The 16,919-nt window shown below is 54.2% G+C and overlaps 1 protein-coding gene across 1 annotated transcript in view; it reads right to left on the bottom strand.

Moving 5' to 3' along the window:
- PARM1 (prostate androgen-regulated mucin-like protein 1) overlaps window positions 1–16,470 on the bottom strand; it is a 79,512-nt gene extending 63,042 nt beyond the window's left edge. Inside the window, exon 1 of the mRNA XM_055336254.1 lies at window positions 16,305–16,470. Coding sequence (XP_055192229.1) covers window positions 16,305–16,347 — 43 coding nt within the window. The 5' untranslated portion in view covers window positions 16,348–16,470. The remainder of the gene's footprint in view (window positions 1–16,304) is intronic.
- Between the last annotated feature and the right edge of the window lie 449 nt (window positions 16,471–16,919).

The raw sequence follows: 16,919 nt of genomic DNA, 5'->3' as shown, positions 1-16,919 counted from the left end.
AAGCCCATCGGCTGGTTTAGGACACCGGGCGAAGGGCAAGGCCCCGCTACACATCGCTCATTGCCTAGCTGGTTTCAAGATAGCGTTTTTTTTTCGGTCGGGCTATGAGTCCAACACGGGTCAAATCTGGGCTGTTAAGAAGAACCTGTAGTGTGTGAAAGACAACGTACTGAATGGGAGAAAGTATTCGCAAGGGACACATCTGACGAAGGAGTAGAGCCCAAAATATAGAGAGAACATATACAACTTAACACCCAAAATACAAATAGTTTTTTTTTTAAGATTTTATTTATTTATTCATGAGACACACAGAGAGAGGCAGAGACACAGGCAGAGGCAGAGGGAGAAGCAGGCTCCATGCAGGGAGCCCGACGCAGGACTCGATCCCGGGACCCCGGGGTCATGCCCCGGGCTGAAGGCAGATGCTCAACCGCTGAGGCACCCGGGGGCCCCTATATTGGAATCCTTAAAAATTGGAAGGATAAAAATCCTTTGCAGCAAGCAAAGGACGTGGATGCCCTCCCAAACCTGGCGGCTACCGCCCAGAGCGTGACCGGGACGGCCCGGCTTACGAGGGACGATAGATGTGGTCACTGGGGGCACGGACCTGCTTTTAATTTTCTGGGCTAGTTCTTGCAAAAATGGTGAACGATCTCTTCCACCCACTATGAGAAGTTCCCGACGGGGACGGAGCTCAGAGCTTCAGAGGCCGCCACCCACCCCCCCACCACGCCCCATGCAAGCGGGGCGGGAGGCGGCCAGGGCGCCCCGGGGACCTGGGAGCGTCCGCTCGGCCGCCTGACTCGCCGGGGGCACCGGGGCTCGCCACCCCTGAGCCGCTCTCCCTGCTCCCGGCCGGGCCCTGCGGGGCGCGAACCCCAGCTGGCCCATCTGCTTCCTCGGCCGGGTGTCCCCGGGGAGGCCAGGCTGTTCTCCGGCGTTGGAGGTGGGGATCGTTTTTCCGACTTTAATGTTTTTTTGTCACTCTTTTCATTCTGGAAGAACTATCATAAAGAGCAATCTTCCATGGAAAAGTTTGGTCATCCCATTCCATTCCATGGAAAAGTTGGGTCACCCCACATCCCATGTGCCCCAGACCAGACACATGAGCTGGTTGACTTGCTCAACCTTCTATAACCTCAGATTTCCCGATTAACTCCTTTAATCTTAATTGTTTTAGAGAAAAAAAAAAATCAAAGCCTCCAAAGCTCTTTCCTCCTAGTCTCCCGGGCACCGGTGCTGGGTCCCAGGCGGTTTTACCCCATCAGTTTGGCAAAACAACGGCTCTCCCTGGGATTTCCACGACATAATGAGGCTGTTCTCCTGCTTTGTGACTTTTTATCTCAGCGTCAACTCAGTTCTTTCGTTTATAGCTTCATTTTTTTATTCCTTTGAGAATAACCCAAATCAACAAAGACTCGAGACAGCACCGCTCGCATTTTTTTTCGAATATTTCTCTTGCCTATATAAGCAAAACTAAGTAATTAAATCTCCTATAAGAGGAATTGTATTTTTTCCAGGGAAAAGAACTTCAAATGTTGATTTTTTTTCACTGTGACCTATAAGGAAAGCTGCTAATTCCAAAACAACACTGACTAGGCAGGTATAGAACCAAATAAATGTCCCTGTTCCACCTAATTAATGTCCTAGTCAGTAATCAGAAGATGTGGATGTGCATGATTATGGATAATTAAATATTCAGAACGTCCAGCTTTTTATGGGGAGCAAGAGTTGAACCTTAGAAATGACAGGAAATGTATGAATTTGTTGAATATTAATTTTCCCTGAAAACCACCTTCTTTCTCATGCTACCTGGTCTCTTTTTAAAATTCTTCTAATTAGGGATGCCCGGGGGGCTCAGCGGTTGAGCATCTTCGGCCCAGGGCGTGACCCCAGGTCCCGGAATCGAGTCCTGCATCGGGCTCCCTGCAGGGCGCCTGCTTCTCCCTCTGCCTGCGTCTCTGCCTCTCTCTGTGTCTCGCGAATAAATAAAATCTTTTTTAAAAGACTAAAAATAAAAAATAAAATTCTTCTAATTACTTTGGTAAGGAAGGATGCAGATAAGAAAGGAAGGAAACACGCATCCCACCCACGACTATACGCATACCTGCTGCACACGCACGCACACTCTTCACACCGGCGGACGGCGCTCTGTGGTTTGGGAACGTCACGATCTCTAAAGTTTCCCGTGGAAGATTCCTGTGGCCTCCTGTGTCCCCGCCCAATAATGCATCTCACACAGGGGAGAAGAGACTTCTCAAGGGAGCGGGGCGTGCTTTCCCGCAGAGGACGGCCTCGTCCGCACGAGCGTGGAGCTGTGATGTTCGCCCCGACTCTACCTCGGGCAACCTGGGGAGGGTCCTTCACGGGCCGGCCTGGCTGCGGGGGTCATCGGCATGGGCTGCCCAGGCCTCCAGGAAGACGCAGGGGAGCCCCCGGCCCAGGCCCACGAGCAGGGGCGCAGGTGGAAATCCGCTCTGGGCAGCGACCGCCAAGTGAGGCGAGGCCTTCCTGACCTGGGGGAGCCCGTGCCCAGGCTGACCCGGCGGCCGGTGACCTCATGAGGAGGGGATCCCAACACACTCGGGGGGTGGGGACTGAAGCGGGCGCTTGCACGGCCCCGAGCTGCAGCGTCCGGGCCACTGGAGGGCCCTGCCCACACCTGACTTGCAGTCTCCAGCCACAGAACAGGAGGGGATGCGCTGTCCTGATGCCCTGGGAAGCCGAGACAATGGCCCGTCTGCACTTGCCCTGCCGGGCTGCTGGGCAGAGCCCAGGGGAGCACGCAGGCCGCAGTGGGAAGGGGTGGGTGCTTAGGTGGTGCTCATGGTGCTCAGGTGGTGCTCAGTGGTGCTCATGGTGTTCAGGTGGTGCTCAGTGGTGCTCAAGTGGTGCTCAGTGGTGCTCATAGTGCTCAGTGGTGCTCAGTGGTGCTCATGGTGTTCAGGTGGTGCTCAGTGGTGCTCAGGTGATGCTCAGTGGTGCTCATGGTGCTCAGTGGTGCTCATGGTGCTCAGGTGGTGCTCAAGTGGTGCTCAGTGGTGCTCATAGTGCTCAGTGGTGCTCAGTGGTGCTCATGGTGTTCAGGTGGTGCTCAGTGGTGCTCAAGTGGTGCTCAGTGGTGCTCACAGTGCTCAGTGGTGCTCAGTGGTGCTCAGGTGATGCTCAGTGGTGCTCAAGTGGTGCCCAGTGGTGCTCATAGTGCTCAGTGGTACTCAGTGGTGCTCATGGTGTTCAGGTGGTGCTCAGTGGTGCTCAGGTGATGCTCAGTGGTGCTCATGGTGCTCAGTGGTGCTCATGGTGCTCAGGTGGTGCTCAGTGGTGCTCGTGGTGTTCAGGTGGTGCTCAGTGGTGCTCAAGTGGTGCTCAAGTGGTGCTCAGTGGTGCTCAAGTGGTGCTCAGTGGTGCTCATGGTGTTCAGGTGGTGCTCAGTGGTGCTCAGGTGATGCTCAGTGGTGCTCATGGTGCTGAGTGGTGCTCATGGTGCTCATGGTGCTGAGTGGTGCTCATGGTGCTCAGGTGGTGCTCAGTGGTGCTCGTGGTGTTCAGGTGGTGCTCAGTGGTGCTCAAGTGGTGCTCAAGTGGTGCTCATGGTGCTCAAGTGGTGCTCAGTGGTGCTCATGGTGTTCAGGTGGTGCTCAGTGGTGCTCAAGTGGTGCTCAGTGGTGCTCATAGTGCTCAGTGGTGCTCAGTGGTGCTCATGGTGTTCAGGTGGTGCTCAGTGGTGCTCAGGTGATGCTCAGTGGTGCTCAGTGGTGCTCATGGTGTTCAGGTGGTGCTCAGTGGTGCTCAGGTGGTGCTCAGTGGTGCTCATGGTGCTCATGGTGCTCAGTGGTGCTCATGGTGTTCAGGTGGTGCTCCGTGGTGCTCAGTAGTGTTCAGGTGGTGCTCAGTGGTGCTCAGGTGGTGCTCAGTGGTGCTCATGGTGCTCAGTGGTGCTCATGGTGCTCAGTGGTACTCATGGTGTTCAGGTGGTGCTCAGTGGTGCTCAGGTGGTGCTCAGTAGTGTTCAGGTGGTGCTCAGTAGTGTTCAGGTGGTGCTCAGTGGTGCTCATGGTGTTCAGGTGGTGCTCAGTGGTGCTCAGGTGATGCTCAGTGGTGCTCATGGTGCTCAGTGGTGCTCATGGTGCTCAGGTGGTGCTCAGTGGTGCTCGTGGTGCTCAGTGGTGCTCAAGTGGTGCTCAGTGGTGCTCATAGTGCTCAGTGGTGCTCAGTGGTGCTCATGGTGTTCAGGTGGTGCTCAGTGGTGCTCAGGTGATGCTCAGTGGTGCTCAGTGGTGCTCATGGTGTTCAGGTGGTGCTCAGTGGTGCTCAGGTGGTGCTCAGTGGTGCTCATGGTGCTCAGTGGTGCTCATGGTGTTCAGGTGGTGCTCCGTGGTGCTCAGTAGTGTTCAGGTGGTGCTCAGTGGTGCTCAGGTGGTGCTCAGTGGTGCTCATGGTGCTCAGTGGTGCTCATGGTGCTCAGTGGTACTCATGGTGTTCAGGTGGTGCTCAGTGGTGCTCAGGTGGTGCTCAGTAGTGTTCAGGTGGTGCTCAGTAGTGTTCAGGTGGTGCTCAGTGGTGCTCATGGTGTTCAGGTGGTGCTCAGTGGTGCTCAGGTGGTGCTCAGTGGTGCTCATGGTGCTCAGTGGTGCTCATGGTGTTCAGGTGGTGCTCCGTGGTGCTCAGTAGTGTTCAGGTGGTGCTCAGTGGTGCTCAGTGGTGCTCAGTGGTGCTCATGGTGCTCAGTGGTGCTCATGGTGTTCAGGTGGTGCTCAGTGGTGCTCAGGTGGTGCTCAGTAGTGTTCAGGTGGTGCTCAGTGGTGTTCAGATGGTGCCAGCAGTGCTCATGGTGCTCGGTGGTGCTCAGTGGTGCCGTTATCGTACTGAGAATGATGATACGCTAATACCATCGGCTGTCCCGTCAATGATCGGATTCACAGTCGTCTTCATAAACATCTTAGTTCATTTCTCCGCGTTTTGGGTTGATCCAGGTAAGGTCCACGGCTGTGACGGTTGCTGCCTCTTAAAGCTCGTTTGTCGTCGATAAATCCTGCCTTCCCATCTTCCTCTTCATCTCTCTTTTTCCCTTGCAACTTATTTGTCAGAAGAAACCACCCGCTTGTCATGAAGAGGTGTCCGTGGTCGGGAGCTCGCGGATTTCATTCCTGTGGTGTCACTTAGCGGCTTCCTCGGCCCTCTGTATCTCCTGTGACTTGGCAGTTGGACGCGGAGGCTTGATCCACTACAGGTTCCTTCCGATGCGGCAAGGCTACTTCCAGGGGCCAGGGGGCCCTTCCACCGGGAGACGAGGACCTGGCTGTGTGGCTCTCCACGGCGCTGGCCATCGCCGGGGGTCAGGGCCAAGACCCGCGAACTCCTCAGGCGACGCGTATGGTGCTAGTCTATCTCCACCTCGCCATCGCCATCGCCATCCGCTGGCGGGAACACCTGTATAAAATGCCCACCCCACCATCTAATGGTTGGTGACCCAGGGATACACCTCATCAAATAAAGGCAAGATACGACCAATCAATCAATCAAGAATTTTAATTCTTCCTATTTGTCTATTATTTTTCGAAATGTTGGTTCGTTAGCATCCTCCACTGGGGACAAATGGACTTTGAGTCACTATTGCCTTGTGTCGGTGTTGTAACTGAGTCACGAGTCTGAGCCCTGGGACTCAGCCCCCGGCAGCCACCCACACTGACGCCCAGCGGTTCCATCTTTGGCCAGGGGGAGCCTCACGAAGGGTCGGAGTCCTTGTCACAGGAGCCCGGTGGTCTCTGATAGCATCCTTGCCGTCTGTGATGACAGGATACCCCAGGCTCATCCTCTGTAGTTTCTAACTCACGCCTGGAATTAACTAGTTCTGCCAGGAGCCTTCATTCTTTTTGGTGGAAATGAGATTAATGAGCCACAGCCTGAGCGCCTGGAGGACCCCAGCAGATTCAGGTCTGCTTCTGCTCCTTTGGAGGGGGGCAGGCAGGGTGGCCTGGCCTGAAAGACTCCCAAAAGGGAGGCGAGACCGTGAGAAGGGAACGGGTGGCCAGTCGGAGCTACTGTGACCGGCTAGGAAGGATGGCAAGGCTCTCCATCAACCTGTGGGTGTGGGGACGGGAAAGAGGCTCAGAGTCGGGGGAAACTCTGGAGGCGACGTAGTCTGCTTTGTCCGTTCAAGACAGTGGGGACGAAGGTGGGTGAAGGAGGACGGACCTGGGTCCAACGCCACGTCTCACTCCTCAGCTTCTGAGGCTCGGTGACCTGAACCGTGGGGCTGGGGGGATTGGGACGGTCTGCCTTGCGGGGCTGTTGGGAGCATGAGACGAAGCTGCAAGGGAAGCGCGCATCCTACAATGTGTGGTACCTGCTCCAGCTAAAAACTACAAGGCGAATCTCCATCCCACCCCAGCATGTCTGGCTCCCTTTAGAACGTCAAGGGGCCGCCTACGTGCTCACGGACTGTCAGTAACGCTCCAGCATTTGCCTAAACCACACTTTATTGATTATCGTATTGGAAAGATGACATAACAGATTTAATGTTGCCAAAGAAAAGCAGATCGTACGCTCTTCTGGGGGCCACTTTTTTTCTTACATCTAAGAGGACACGTTTCACTATAGAAAAGCTCAGAATAATGTTTTCATTTAAAATTGCTCCCGTAAGTGACCGTCAAGGAATTGAAAACAAAGAAACTCAAATACTGACCAGTTGAGTCGGAGCCTCTTAAGACAGTGTCCAAGAGAGTTGTTCTGATCGATGATTTATGTAGCGCTCTGGTTTCATAAAACAGAATATTGCTTTAAGTCAATTCCTTCCCAGAACCTTCCCTGCCCATTACGTCAGTGATATCCTGTAAACCCCTCGAGGTTATTTGCTTTTCTGAGATACGGGTTTTGACGGCTCCATCAGAAGGATTTCCCAATCAAGATATTGAGGCTAGAAATAGCTGCGCAGCAGTTACGAGAACCACATTAAGTGTTGATAAAGGGGGATTAAAACAGTGATAATATCTCTACTCTTTTAATTGTGCAAGCAAAACAAACTTTTTTAAGAATTTCAGACAATAGAAAAGAGCATAAAAACTGAAACTAACCCAAGGCTCGGCCTGCCAGAAATAACCACCGTATTCTTCTAAATGATTTTCTCTACAGGCACACACATAAAAATGTCTTGAATATTTCATCACGATGTACATTCAGTCTGCAGCTTGCTTTTCTGATACAATTGTGAAATATAAAGTCACACTTATTAGTTCAATATATTGTAACCAGCTAATGTGTTTGTACAGAAATGAACCAACCACCTCAGAATTCTTTTTTTTTTTTTTTAGATTTTTTATGTATTTATTCATGAGAGACACAGGCCGAGGGAGAAGCCTGCGGGGAGCCCGACGTGGGACTCGATCCCGGAACCCCGGGGTCACGCCCTGACCCGAAGGCAGATGCTCAACCGCTGAGCCCCCGGGTGGCTCCGTGGCTTTTAAGACTCAGAATCCGAAGCAGTTGCGTGCTGTTGCGCAGTTGGATGGCCGTGCAGTGTATATTCTAGTTTCTCTGACTAGCACCTCGTAGTTAGACATTTACATGACTTTGATGTATTAATATTTTTAAAAATTCTTAACCAAGACCAACAGACTCTGAATCAGGTCTGGGTGGGTGATGGATACAGTCTCGTCAATCTCTGTGTATGTTTATAGTTTCCATGATTAAAAAAAAAAACACAAAAATGGTGCTTGAGGGCAGCTTTTAAAAAACCATTAAAGAAATACATGACAGTCATTAATGATATTTAATTTTTTAACAAAAATCTCGTAAATTTCCTCATCTCCAAAACCACATCCCCGTCTCTGACCACCCTCCGACCAGTACTCAGGGATGTAGCAGTTTGCCCTCCTGCAGCAGCCACACTTGCCTCTGAGATCTGGGGAGGCTTCTCTCGTCAATGTGGACGACTTTTCCTTCCTTTTCTCAAAAAAGTGTACCCGCACCGCCCTAATGAGAGGGAATGCACAAATATACCGCGGTGCAGCTACTCTGGAAAACCGTCTGGCAGCTCCCCAAAAGCTAACCCTAGAATTGCCACAGGCCCCGCTTTCCACTTCATTCTGGAACGGTCTCCCCACAGAGCAGAGGGAGGGGCAGGCACCCGTCCCCCGGGGTCAGGTCAACGGCACCTGATGTGGCGTGGCCCACCCTCCGGCCCCAGGGCAGGCCTACGGTCCACTGCCACTGACTCCCTGGCTTACAGCCAGGCTGCTGTACTTCAAGGTGCCTGAGGGCCTCCCCCCTCAAAAACCTGCAAGGGGACCCCACTGAACGAGCAAGGCAGATGTTTTTAGTATCATCTTTCTGATTCTTTGATTTGTTTAAAGGCTGCTCAAGTAATTTTATTTATTCATGTGAGACACAGAGAAAGAGAGAAAGAGGCAGAGACACAGGCAGAGGAGAAGCAGGCTCCATGCAGGGAGCCCGATGTGGGACTCGATGCCCTGGGCTGAAGGCGGCGCTAACCACTGAGCCCCCCAGGCTGCCCGGAGGCAGGGCCTTTAAGGTCACACTCCTGTTTCCCGCTTGCTAGTGACGAACTTCACCTTCCACACGCAGCATCAGGACTTGCTCGAGCCTCTCAAGCATCACTGGAGGCTGCCGGCCGCTCCTTCCTTTCGACTCAAATCGCCTTCTGTCATCAGGTTATTTTTACTTATTCAGAAGATTCTCTAAAATGTTCAAATAGTGAAGGTATCTTTTCTAGCTGAGCTCAAAGGTGACATTTTCTTAATTGGCCAGAGAACTTAAAATACTTCAGCTATTTCTTTTTTTTTTCCCTTTTCCTTTTTTTCCTCTCTCTCTTTTTAATGTTTCAGCTATTTCAAAGCGATATCCATGAGAAAAAGTCTTGCATTTTTAAAAGAAATATTTTTTATGTGCATCGCTCAAAAAAAAGAGCTGATTTTAAAGTTTAGCTTTTGTAATCCTCAATGAAAACTAAAGGCTGACTCACATTTTTTAAAAAAGCTATTTGGAAACACTAGACATAAGCACCTGATAGTAAGCAAGTTTGCCAATGTCTCATTTTGGGGTGATCTAAGGCAAAATTTGAATTAGGTCTTCATTTTGCCAAGACTTAAACATGTATCTTTTACAAATATTTTATTTATTTATTTATTTGAGAGGGAGCATGAGCGGGAGAGGGGCAGAGGGGGAGGGATAAGCAGGGTCCCCGCTGAGCCAGGAGCCCAACGTGGGGCTCGATCCCAGGACCTGGGATCATGACCTGAGCCAAAGACAGATGCTTCATGGACTGAGCCAGCCAGGTGCCCCTCAATTTACCTTTCACAAACCTGAAAAGGCTTTATATTCATATAAATTTAGGGAGGCCTCTTTCATCTCACCCCTACCCCCACCCCGTACCCCTCCACCCCTCACTCTCTCCTCTCTCTCACCCAAAATGAAACTTGATGCATTTTCCATTAGCAGCAGCAGCAGCAGCAGGGGTAGTGTGGTCTTTCGTAGCCCCCAATAATCTTAATTATTACCCCCCGCTGCCCTCCCCGCGACCACGTTCGGCCGTCTGATAGTCTCTCCGTCTCCCGTAACACATCACCCCAGCCTCGCCCATGGATCCCACAGAATTTCTGGAGCAGCCCTGGCTCCTTCCTACTGCCCATTTCTCACCCAGTTTCCACATGTTATTTGATAACCACACGTACGCACCCACCAACATTTCCTAGAACATAAATGATAAATGATCTTATATCCCCCGGAAACCGATCGTTCCTTCTCCGGCTCAGGCCTGTCTGAACCGCTCTTGAAAACACGAGACTTCCGGGCTCTCTCCTCCTGGACGCCGGCCCTGTCAACCCTGCCACCCACCCCTACGACGAAACAGCCAGGGTTCCTCGCGGGTGGGGTGACGGCAATATTAGCCTTGACGTTGCCTCTCAAGCAGCACACGCCCCGGTAGCAAGAATTCCCAACTGGCAGTGGGGGGTGCACAACCCCTGGCCTCTTTCTTTCCCAGGCCAACAGAGAGGTGTGAGAGGTGTTCAGGGCACCAGGCTTCCTGAGGCCCCGCTGACGAACAGATGGGCATCGAGGCTCTCCTGTCATTCTGAGATGTTCTGAAATCCTCCCGTAACCGACCCACTACGTGGACTCCGTGGAATGGTGGTGTCTTAACCATTTCCCTACATGCAGACAAAGCACCGTAGCTTCCGTACGGTGAAGAGAGCATCCTTTAACCCTTAGGATAACCGTTATCGTTCTTCGTAAAGAATCCAAATGACAGCACGAAGCAAGACTCACACGGCAAGACGTGTTCAACAACCAGACGACTGTCTGACGCCGGGGTAATGGCATCCGTCTGCCATCCCTCTGCGGGGGCACAGGCCTTTCTGGCAGAAACTGCAAAGATCCCACAAGAAGCAAAAGCACCAGCGGCGATCCATCACGGGCTGTGCTAGTAAGTGACCATCTGTCAGTCCCGAGGTCGTGCTTCTGGACGCCACGACACCGGCAAGAATATCATAACTTAAAGGGGGGAACAGACCTTCATCACCCCATTCAACCAGGGCCAAGGCACACACAGAATTAAACACACAGTTTCCTCTCCTCAATTCCTTCCATGCCCAGCACCTGCACTAAAGCTCTAACATCCTGATTTCTTCCCCGACAGAAAACAAGATCAGGTGTCGGAGCTCGGACTCCAAGTGGAAGAGGCGTCATCGACGTCGTGCTCTGCTCTGCAGCTTACTGTGCGACGCGTACACAGGTTTCTAGGTATCGCCCTGGGAACTGGCCGCTATTTCCTACCCCCTCCACAGCTACCTGCACAGGTTCGGCCCGAGGTACGGAAGGTGCAAATTTCCACCACAGTCCGATCGCTTAAGGGTTTTTGTGTTTGTTTTTCCAATTTGCCTTGAGAGTCTGCTTCGGGCTTCATACCCGCAGGTTCCAGTGTACCCACAGACCCACCCTGCAGGAATTATGCAAACCTTACACAATTAATATTTGTGAGGTGTATTAGGATCCTGCCACATGAAAGAGCAATGAAATCCAAAGCAATTCTATAACTTTGTTTTTAATCGGTTGCCAGCTGGATTCTAGAAGCTCCTCGTTCCAGCTCCCAGGCATGAACACTGCTACCGTTTTATGTATACTGTTTTTTTTTTTAAAAAAAAAAGGAAAAGTCACATGAGGCTAAGGTAATGTAGCTTCAGGAAGGCTCCAGAAATCCCAGTTGTTCAGAAACACGGTCACAATGCACAGTTATTGGAAACGCAATCAGAGGGGCGCCTGGGTGGCTCAGCTGCTTGCGTCCGACTCTTGATTTCAGCTCAGGTCATGATCTCAGGGACTCGGACCCGCCTTGGGCTCTGTGCTCAGGTGGGCGTCTGCTTCAGAGTCCCTCTCCCTCTGCCCTCTGCCCTCCTCCCCTGCCCAAACACACTCTCTCTAAAATAAATAAATCTTAAAATATGAATAAATAAATAAATAAATAAATGCAATCAGACTAAAACCTTTCACTGGAGAGCTCCTCTGAACTCTACTCCGGCCGGCTGCCATCCTGGAGGGAGCTGCCCTGAAACCTCCCCACCTTCCCGTGAACAGACTGAGATGGAGCCGGGCAGCCCACACCAGGTGAGGTGTGGTTAGATAAAGCCAATCCCCTCCAAGGCCCATTGTATAGACGAACCACACATAAAAGGCCAAATGCACGGCTTCTAGATGACGTACATCGGGATGCCCAGTTAGATTTGGATTCAAGATAAACCATGAAGAATTACTTAGTTCAAGTGTGTCCCAACTATTGTATGGGACACACTTCGAATTCATTGTTTATTTGGAATACAAATTGGACGGGGCAATCTGTATTTTTACTTGCTAAACCTGGCAACGCCAGCCAAAGGAAAATTACAACAGCTTATTTTCAATTGACATTGTACTACCCTGCACCGACGGAAAACACAGGCCGAAAAAACTATGTAATTGTCTATTTTGTTGTAACGATTTCTGGTACTTAAAAGTGGCAAACGTCTCAAGGTCTAGAAATGACATCAGAACAGGTAAAAGGTAGAAGAAAGGGGCTACGCGGGTGTAAGGGTCACGCGGCACGTGTGAAGATCCACACGCCAGGAGATGTGCTGTGACACAAATTCTGTGATTTAAATAACTTAAGCTGTGACTTAAAGCAAAGTCATGCCGCACACAAGTCAGTCTTATTTATGGTCACCTTCACTGGACGGTACCCACCAGCCCCGCACGTCCAAGGGAAGAGCAATCACTGCCAAAGGCACACACTCTACTCGCCTACCTCTCTCGGAATTGCCACCGTCTTCTAAATGAAAACATTAATTTTTCCAAACTGTTTCATTCAGTGTCTTACAGCAAAGCAAACATCCGATTCCCGAACTAACACGTCCCATTTAAGGACAGATGCTTCCGAAAGGAAGCGAACTGCCGGCAATGCGATGGCAGGATTCCGTTCGCTTTGGCGCTGAGACCGCCAACCCCGCGTGGAAACACTTCCAAAATGTCCCTTTCACTGTGGCAGCGGATGCTGCAGCCACATCCCCAGGCCCCGCTCTCACAGGGAGAATTACTGCTTCACAAAGTCTGACCGGACACCGCGAACCCTGGGCCAGGGTCCTCCGCATAAAAACACAAGCACGCTTAGACCTGGCCCAGGTGTCAAGGTGAATCCGAGACATGCCCATTACTAATGCTTTTGCGCTTTCTTGAGAGCCATTCTGGATCATTCAGGTACCGTGAACGGTCTTTTCCTAAGTTCTTTGATCTGATTCATCCAAAATGTGTGGTTCTGGGAATCTGACTTAAAGGTTTACTGAGCTGGGCCTTCCGAAAGCAAAACACTTTGTGGAACAAGTCAAGCCCTCGGTGAGACTTTACTTCTACTAGTCTTTTTTTTTTTTTTTTTTTTTTTTGACTGTTGTGCTAAATCTGAGCTGGCACATTATTAGCCTTTTCAAATTAGGCATACAGTAGGCTCAGCTGAATATTTTCTTAATTTGCACATTAAGGTTTGCCGCAACAGCTGGCACCGTGCTGCAACGTCAGTGGAGATCCTCGATCTACTTTGCCTGAGCACACAAGCAGAAGCTCTGCCTCGGAGAGGATGACCTAACGGGCACTAAACGCCAGCAAACACCATTAATAGCGTTAATAGGAACAACAGTGGCTAACATTTATTGACCGCTTCCTAAGTCCCATGCGCTCTAAGTATATGTAATCATTTAAGACTTCCAACGACCTTATGAGGTTTTATTTCCCCAATTTTGTAGAAAGGAAACCCGAGGATGGTTAAGTTACTTGCCCCTAAATGACACACCTGGCAAGTAATGTTAGCTTTGCGCCTGGGCAATCCAGCTGCGGAGCCTGCGGGCTTAGCACTCTGCACCACTCCCTCAGCAACTGTATCAGAGGGCGGAGAAGCGCTTCCGCCTCGCAGGTCAGGTGTCACGGGAAGGAGAGGTCACTCCTTGGACTGTGCTACAGACCTCGGAGGAAAGGAGGTGACCCGGCCTCAGGAATATGAGCGACCCTTCACCCCCCACTCCCAAGCAACCACGGGCAACCTTGCCGTTTTCATGAATGTGTGTGCGAGGCATTTATGGTTCACGTAGAGGCTTTAGTGTGCTGATGAGAAGGTGTCGACACGTGTCATATTGTGTAGGGTGGGGTCTCCCGTCAGGGACAAGGACATCCTAGATGTTAGTCACCCAGGGGAGAGCTGTCAGGCCAGAACACAGGCTCTCTAGCTGGGTGGCTGACTGCACTCTCGAGCTCTCCTGGTTTTGGTCCACAAGGGCCAAGATGCGGGCCTCGGGGATGGGATGGGATGCGACAGTCTCTGTGGGGAGAGCAGGGTCATGAGGTGTGTGCCTCTTTTACCTGCGCTTGTTTCCCTTCTGTCCTCCTTGAGTGTTGGAAAAGACCTCTGGAAAGTTCCAGCATATCTCAGAGGTCTCAGTGAGGGAGTTTTTAAATAAATGGGGCCATAGAAGAGCAGAGGGTGGCAATGGTGGTGGTGGGAAAAGAAGAGAATGCAGAGGGGAGAAGGAGAGGGATGAAGAGGAAGCCTCCTGCAGCCTGCCATCCTCCGTCCCTCATCAGCAGCCGAAACTTGGGGGTGCTGGCCTGTATTCTAATTCGGAGGAGGTGCTCCTCCATGCCTGTACACAGAGATGCTGGAGAATGGTCTACAAAATAGCCATGATGGCTCATACCACGACCAACTTTGAAAGAACTGAAGACAGTCCAAGCGTTGGCTCTTCCTTCTTTTTAAAATACGAGTGAATGTAGACACTGTGGTCGTTGACCACGCCCACATACGTGCAGGTGTCCACAGACAGACGCAGGAAGTGCTATGTATACACTGAGTGCCTTTATTAAGCTAAAAAAGTCCCCTGCCAAACCTTATTCCTGGCTCAAGAAAGTATCACCTTGAGAATTTTACTGGAAGGGTAAAAAAGGAGCAGGAAGAGAAGAAAGTGGAAGAAGAAGGTGGGGGAGAGGGAGGGGGAGGAGGAGAATAGAAGAGAAGCCATCGGTGTGAACTGAGCAGAGCCTTACCGAGACTGACGGGGAATGAGGCAGTTTCATTTCAGGAGCCCTCACCCTCTCTCCTTGACCAACACATCCATTTTTTTTTTTCCTAGAAAAGATATTTTGGTTCCTGAAAACAGCCTACCTTGGGATGCAAAGAATCTCATGAGATATTTACGCCGGTTTTTATGTTTTTTTCCTCAAACCTACCGTAAGAAGCTCTAGCAACACAGGGATCTTCAAAGAGGGAAGGAGGAAGCTTCACCGCTCGGTAAGGCGAGCACGGGCACGTGCCGATGTCTTCTGGGGTCAGGAGAGCCCCAGCACTGGGAGGCTGCGATCGGCTCGGCTCTGACCACCACCAACACCCCAACCCCACCAACCAGTGTGTGGACGCGGGTGAGGCTGCTCAGTGGGCCCAGCAGCCCCTCGCTCCAGCCTCGGACACGGGCAATACTCTCATCCCCAGAACAGCTGGGTAAGCTCTAAAACTGACCGAGGAAGAGAAAACGTTGTGCTCCTTAGGGAAAAATGCCACCGACGCTGCCCAGTGGGGCGAATGCAGGCGCCGCCAACTGCCAGGGCTGTCGGTACGAATTAGGAAGAGGAAGAGGAGCCACGAGATAAAACTAGAGGAGAAACCTGCACTGGCGCTCCTGGCTCGCTCCTTTCTCTGAGCCTTGAGCTTCATGGAGAGATTTCTAGTGAGGAGGGAAGTAAAGGAGCCTTTCAGGTCCTTTAGTGAACACCTCCTGCTGGGAGGGTCCCTGGAACTGCCTCACAGGGCAATGGGGGGGGCGGGGGGGGGGATGCGCACCGCTGGGGTCCCCCGTGGATATGGGGCTGCCCCCCGCTGGGGTCCCCTGGGGGGAGGGGGATGCGCACCCGCTGGGGTCCCCCGTGGATATGGGGCTGCCCCCCGCTGGGGTCCCCCGTGGATATGGGGCTGCCCCCCGCTGGGGTCCCCCGTGGATATGGGGCTGCCCCCCGCTGGGGTCCCCCGTGGATATGGGGCTGCCCCCCGCTGGGGTCCCCTGGGGGTGGGGAGATGCGCACCCGCTGGGGTCCCGCGCTCCCAGCCCCACGCAGCCTGCGGTGTAGCCGGAGCCGCCCGGGGTGTTCGGGCACCGCCCGCGGACGCGACAGCGAAGGGCGCGGGTCCCAAAACCCAAAGGGGGTTTCCGGGCTCGCAGCACAGAGGAAGCAAACATACAGGAAACTCTCAAGCCGGGAAACTTTCCCTCAAAATGCTCGTCCTTAGGGGGCGGCCAGGAAAGCCCCAGCTGCTCCTCCAGGCGCCGTGAGGACCCGCGTCCGGGAACCGGAGCCCCCGGGACTCGGGAGGAAAACCGCGCGGGCGGGGCGGGAGTGGGGCCCCGGGCGGGGCGGCGGCCGCAGGGTCTGCAGAACCGGGTCCCGGCCCCCGGCGGCCCGCGGACTCGGCCTGGCCCCCCCCGCCCCCCCGCCCCGCGACTGCGCTCCGGGAAGCGTCCTCGGGGCCGCGCAGCCGCAGGGGTCCGGGACGCGCGAGCTCCGGGTGCGCCGCGGCGAGGGCTCCGGGACCCCGGGACCCCGGGACCCCGGGACCCCGGGGAGCGCGGGGCCAGCGTCGCCCACCCGGGCTCGGGCGCCAGGCGCGGCCACCTGTTCCGCGGAGCCCGGAGCCGGCGTCGCCCCGGTCTCCCCAGGCGGGCCCAGCGCGCCCCGCGCCCCCCGCCCCCCGCCCCGGCCCCGCCAGCCCGGCCCCGCCCGCCCAGTACCTGCCGCGAAGACGCAGAGCGCGAACACCGCCCTGCACACCATCGTCCCGGTGCGCGGCGCCGAGCCCGGCCCGAGCGAGCGCCTCCCCCGCCGGCGGGCTGCGCGGGGCCGCGGGAGGGCGGCGGGGCCGCGGGAGGGCGGCGGGCGGACAGGCAGGCTCCGCGGCGCGGCTCCGGCAGCGGCGAGTCCTCGTCCTCCGGCGCCCGGCGCGCTCCGGCCCCAGCCCCGGCCCCGCGGCACCGCCCCGCCCCGCCCCGCCCCGCCCACCGGGCTCCAGCCCCGCCCACCGGGCTCCAGCCCCGCCCACAAGGGCTCCAGCTGCCTCCCAGCCCCGCCCACCAGGGCCCAAGCCCCGCCCCGGAGCCGGCCCCGCCCCGCCCACCGGGGCTCCGGCCCCGCCCCAGCCCCGCCCACCAGGACCCCAGCGCCGGCCCCGCCCCGCCCACCGGGGCTCCAGCCCCGCCCACCAGGGGCCCTAGCGCCGACCCAGCCCCGCCCCCCAGCCCCGCCCACCAGGGCTCCTGCACCGCCCCAGGGTCTGCCCCGCGGCCGCAGGACCGCCCCCGCACCGCCCCTAGCCCCGCCCATGTAGGGGCCCCACCGCCCCTAGCACC

The sequence above is a fragment of the Nyctereutes procyonoides genome, unplaced genomic scaffold (genome assembly GCF_905146905.1).
Source record: "Nyctereutes procyonoides isolate TBG_1078 unplaced genomic scaffold, NYPRO_anot_genome, whole genome shotgun sequence".
Taxonomy (NCBI): domain Eukaryota; kingdom Metazoa; phylum Chordata; class Mammalia; order Carnivora; family Canidae; genus Nyctereutes; species Nyctereutes procyonoides.
The sequence above is the reverse complement of the archived record's forward strand: the minus strand, read 5'-3'. Positions and strand labels throughout refer to the sequence as shown.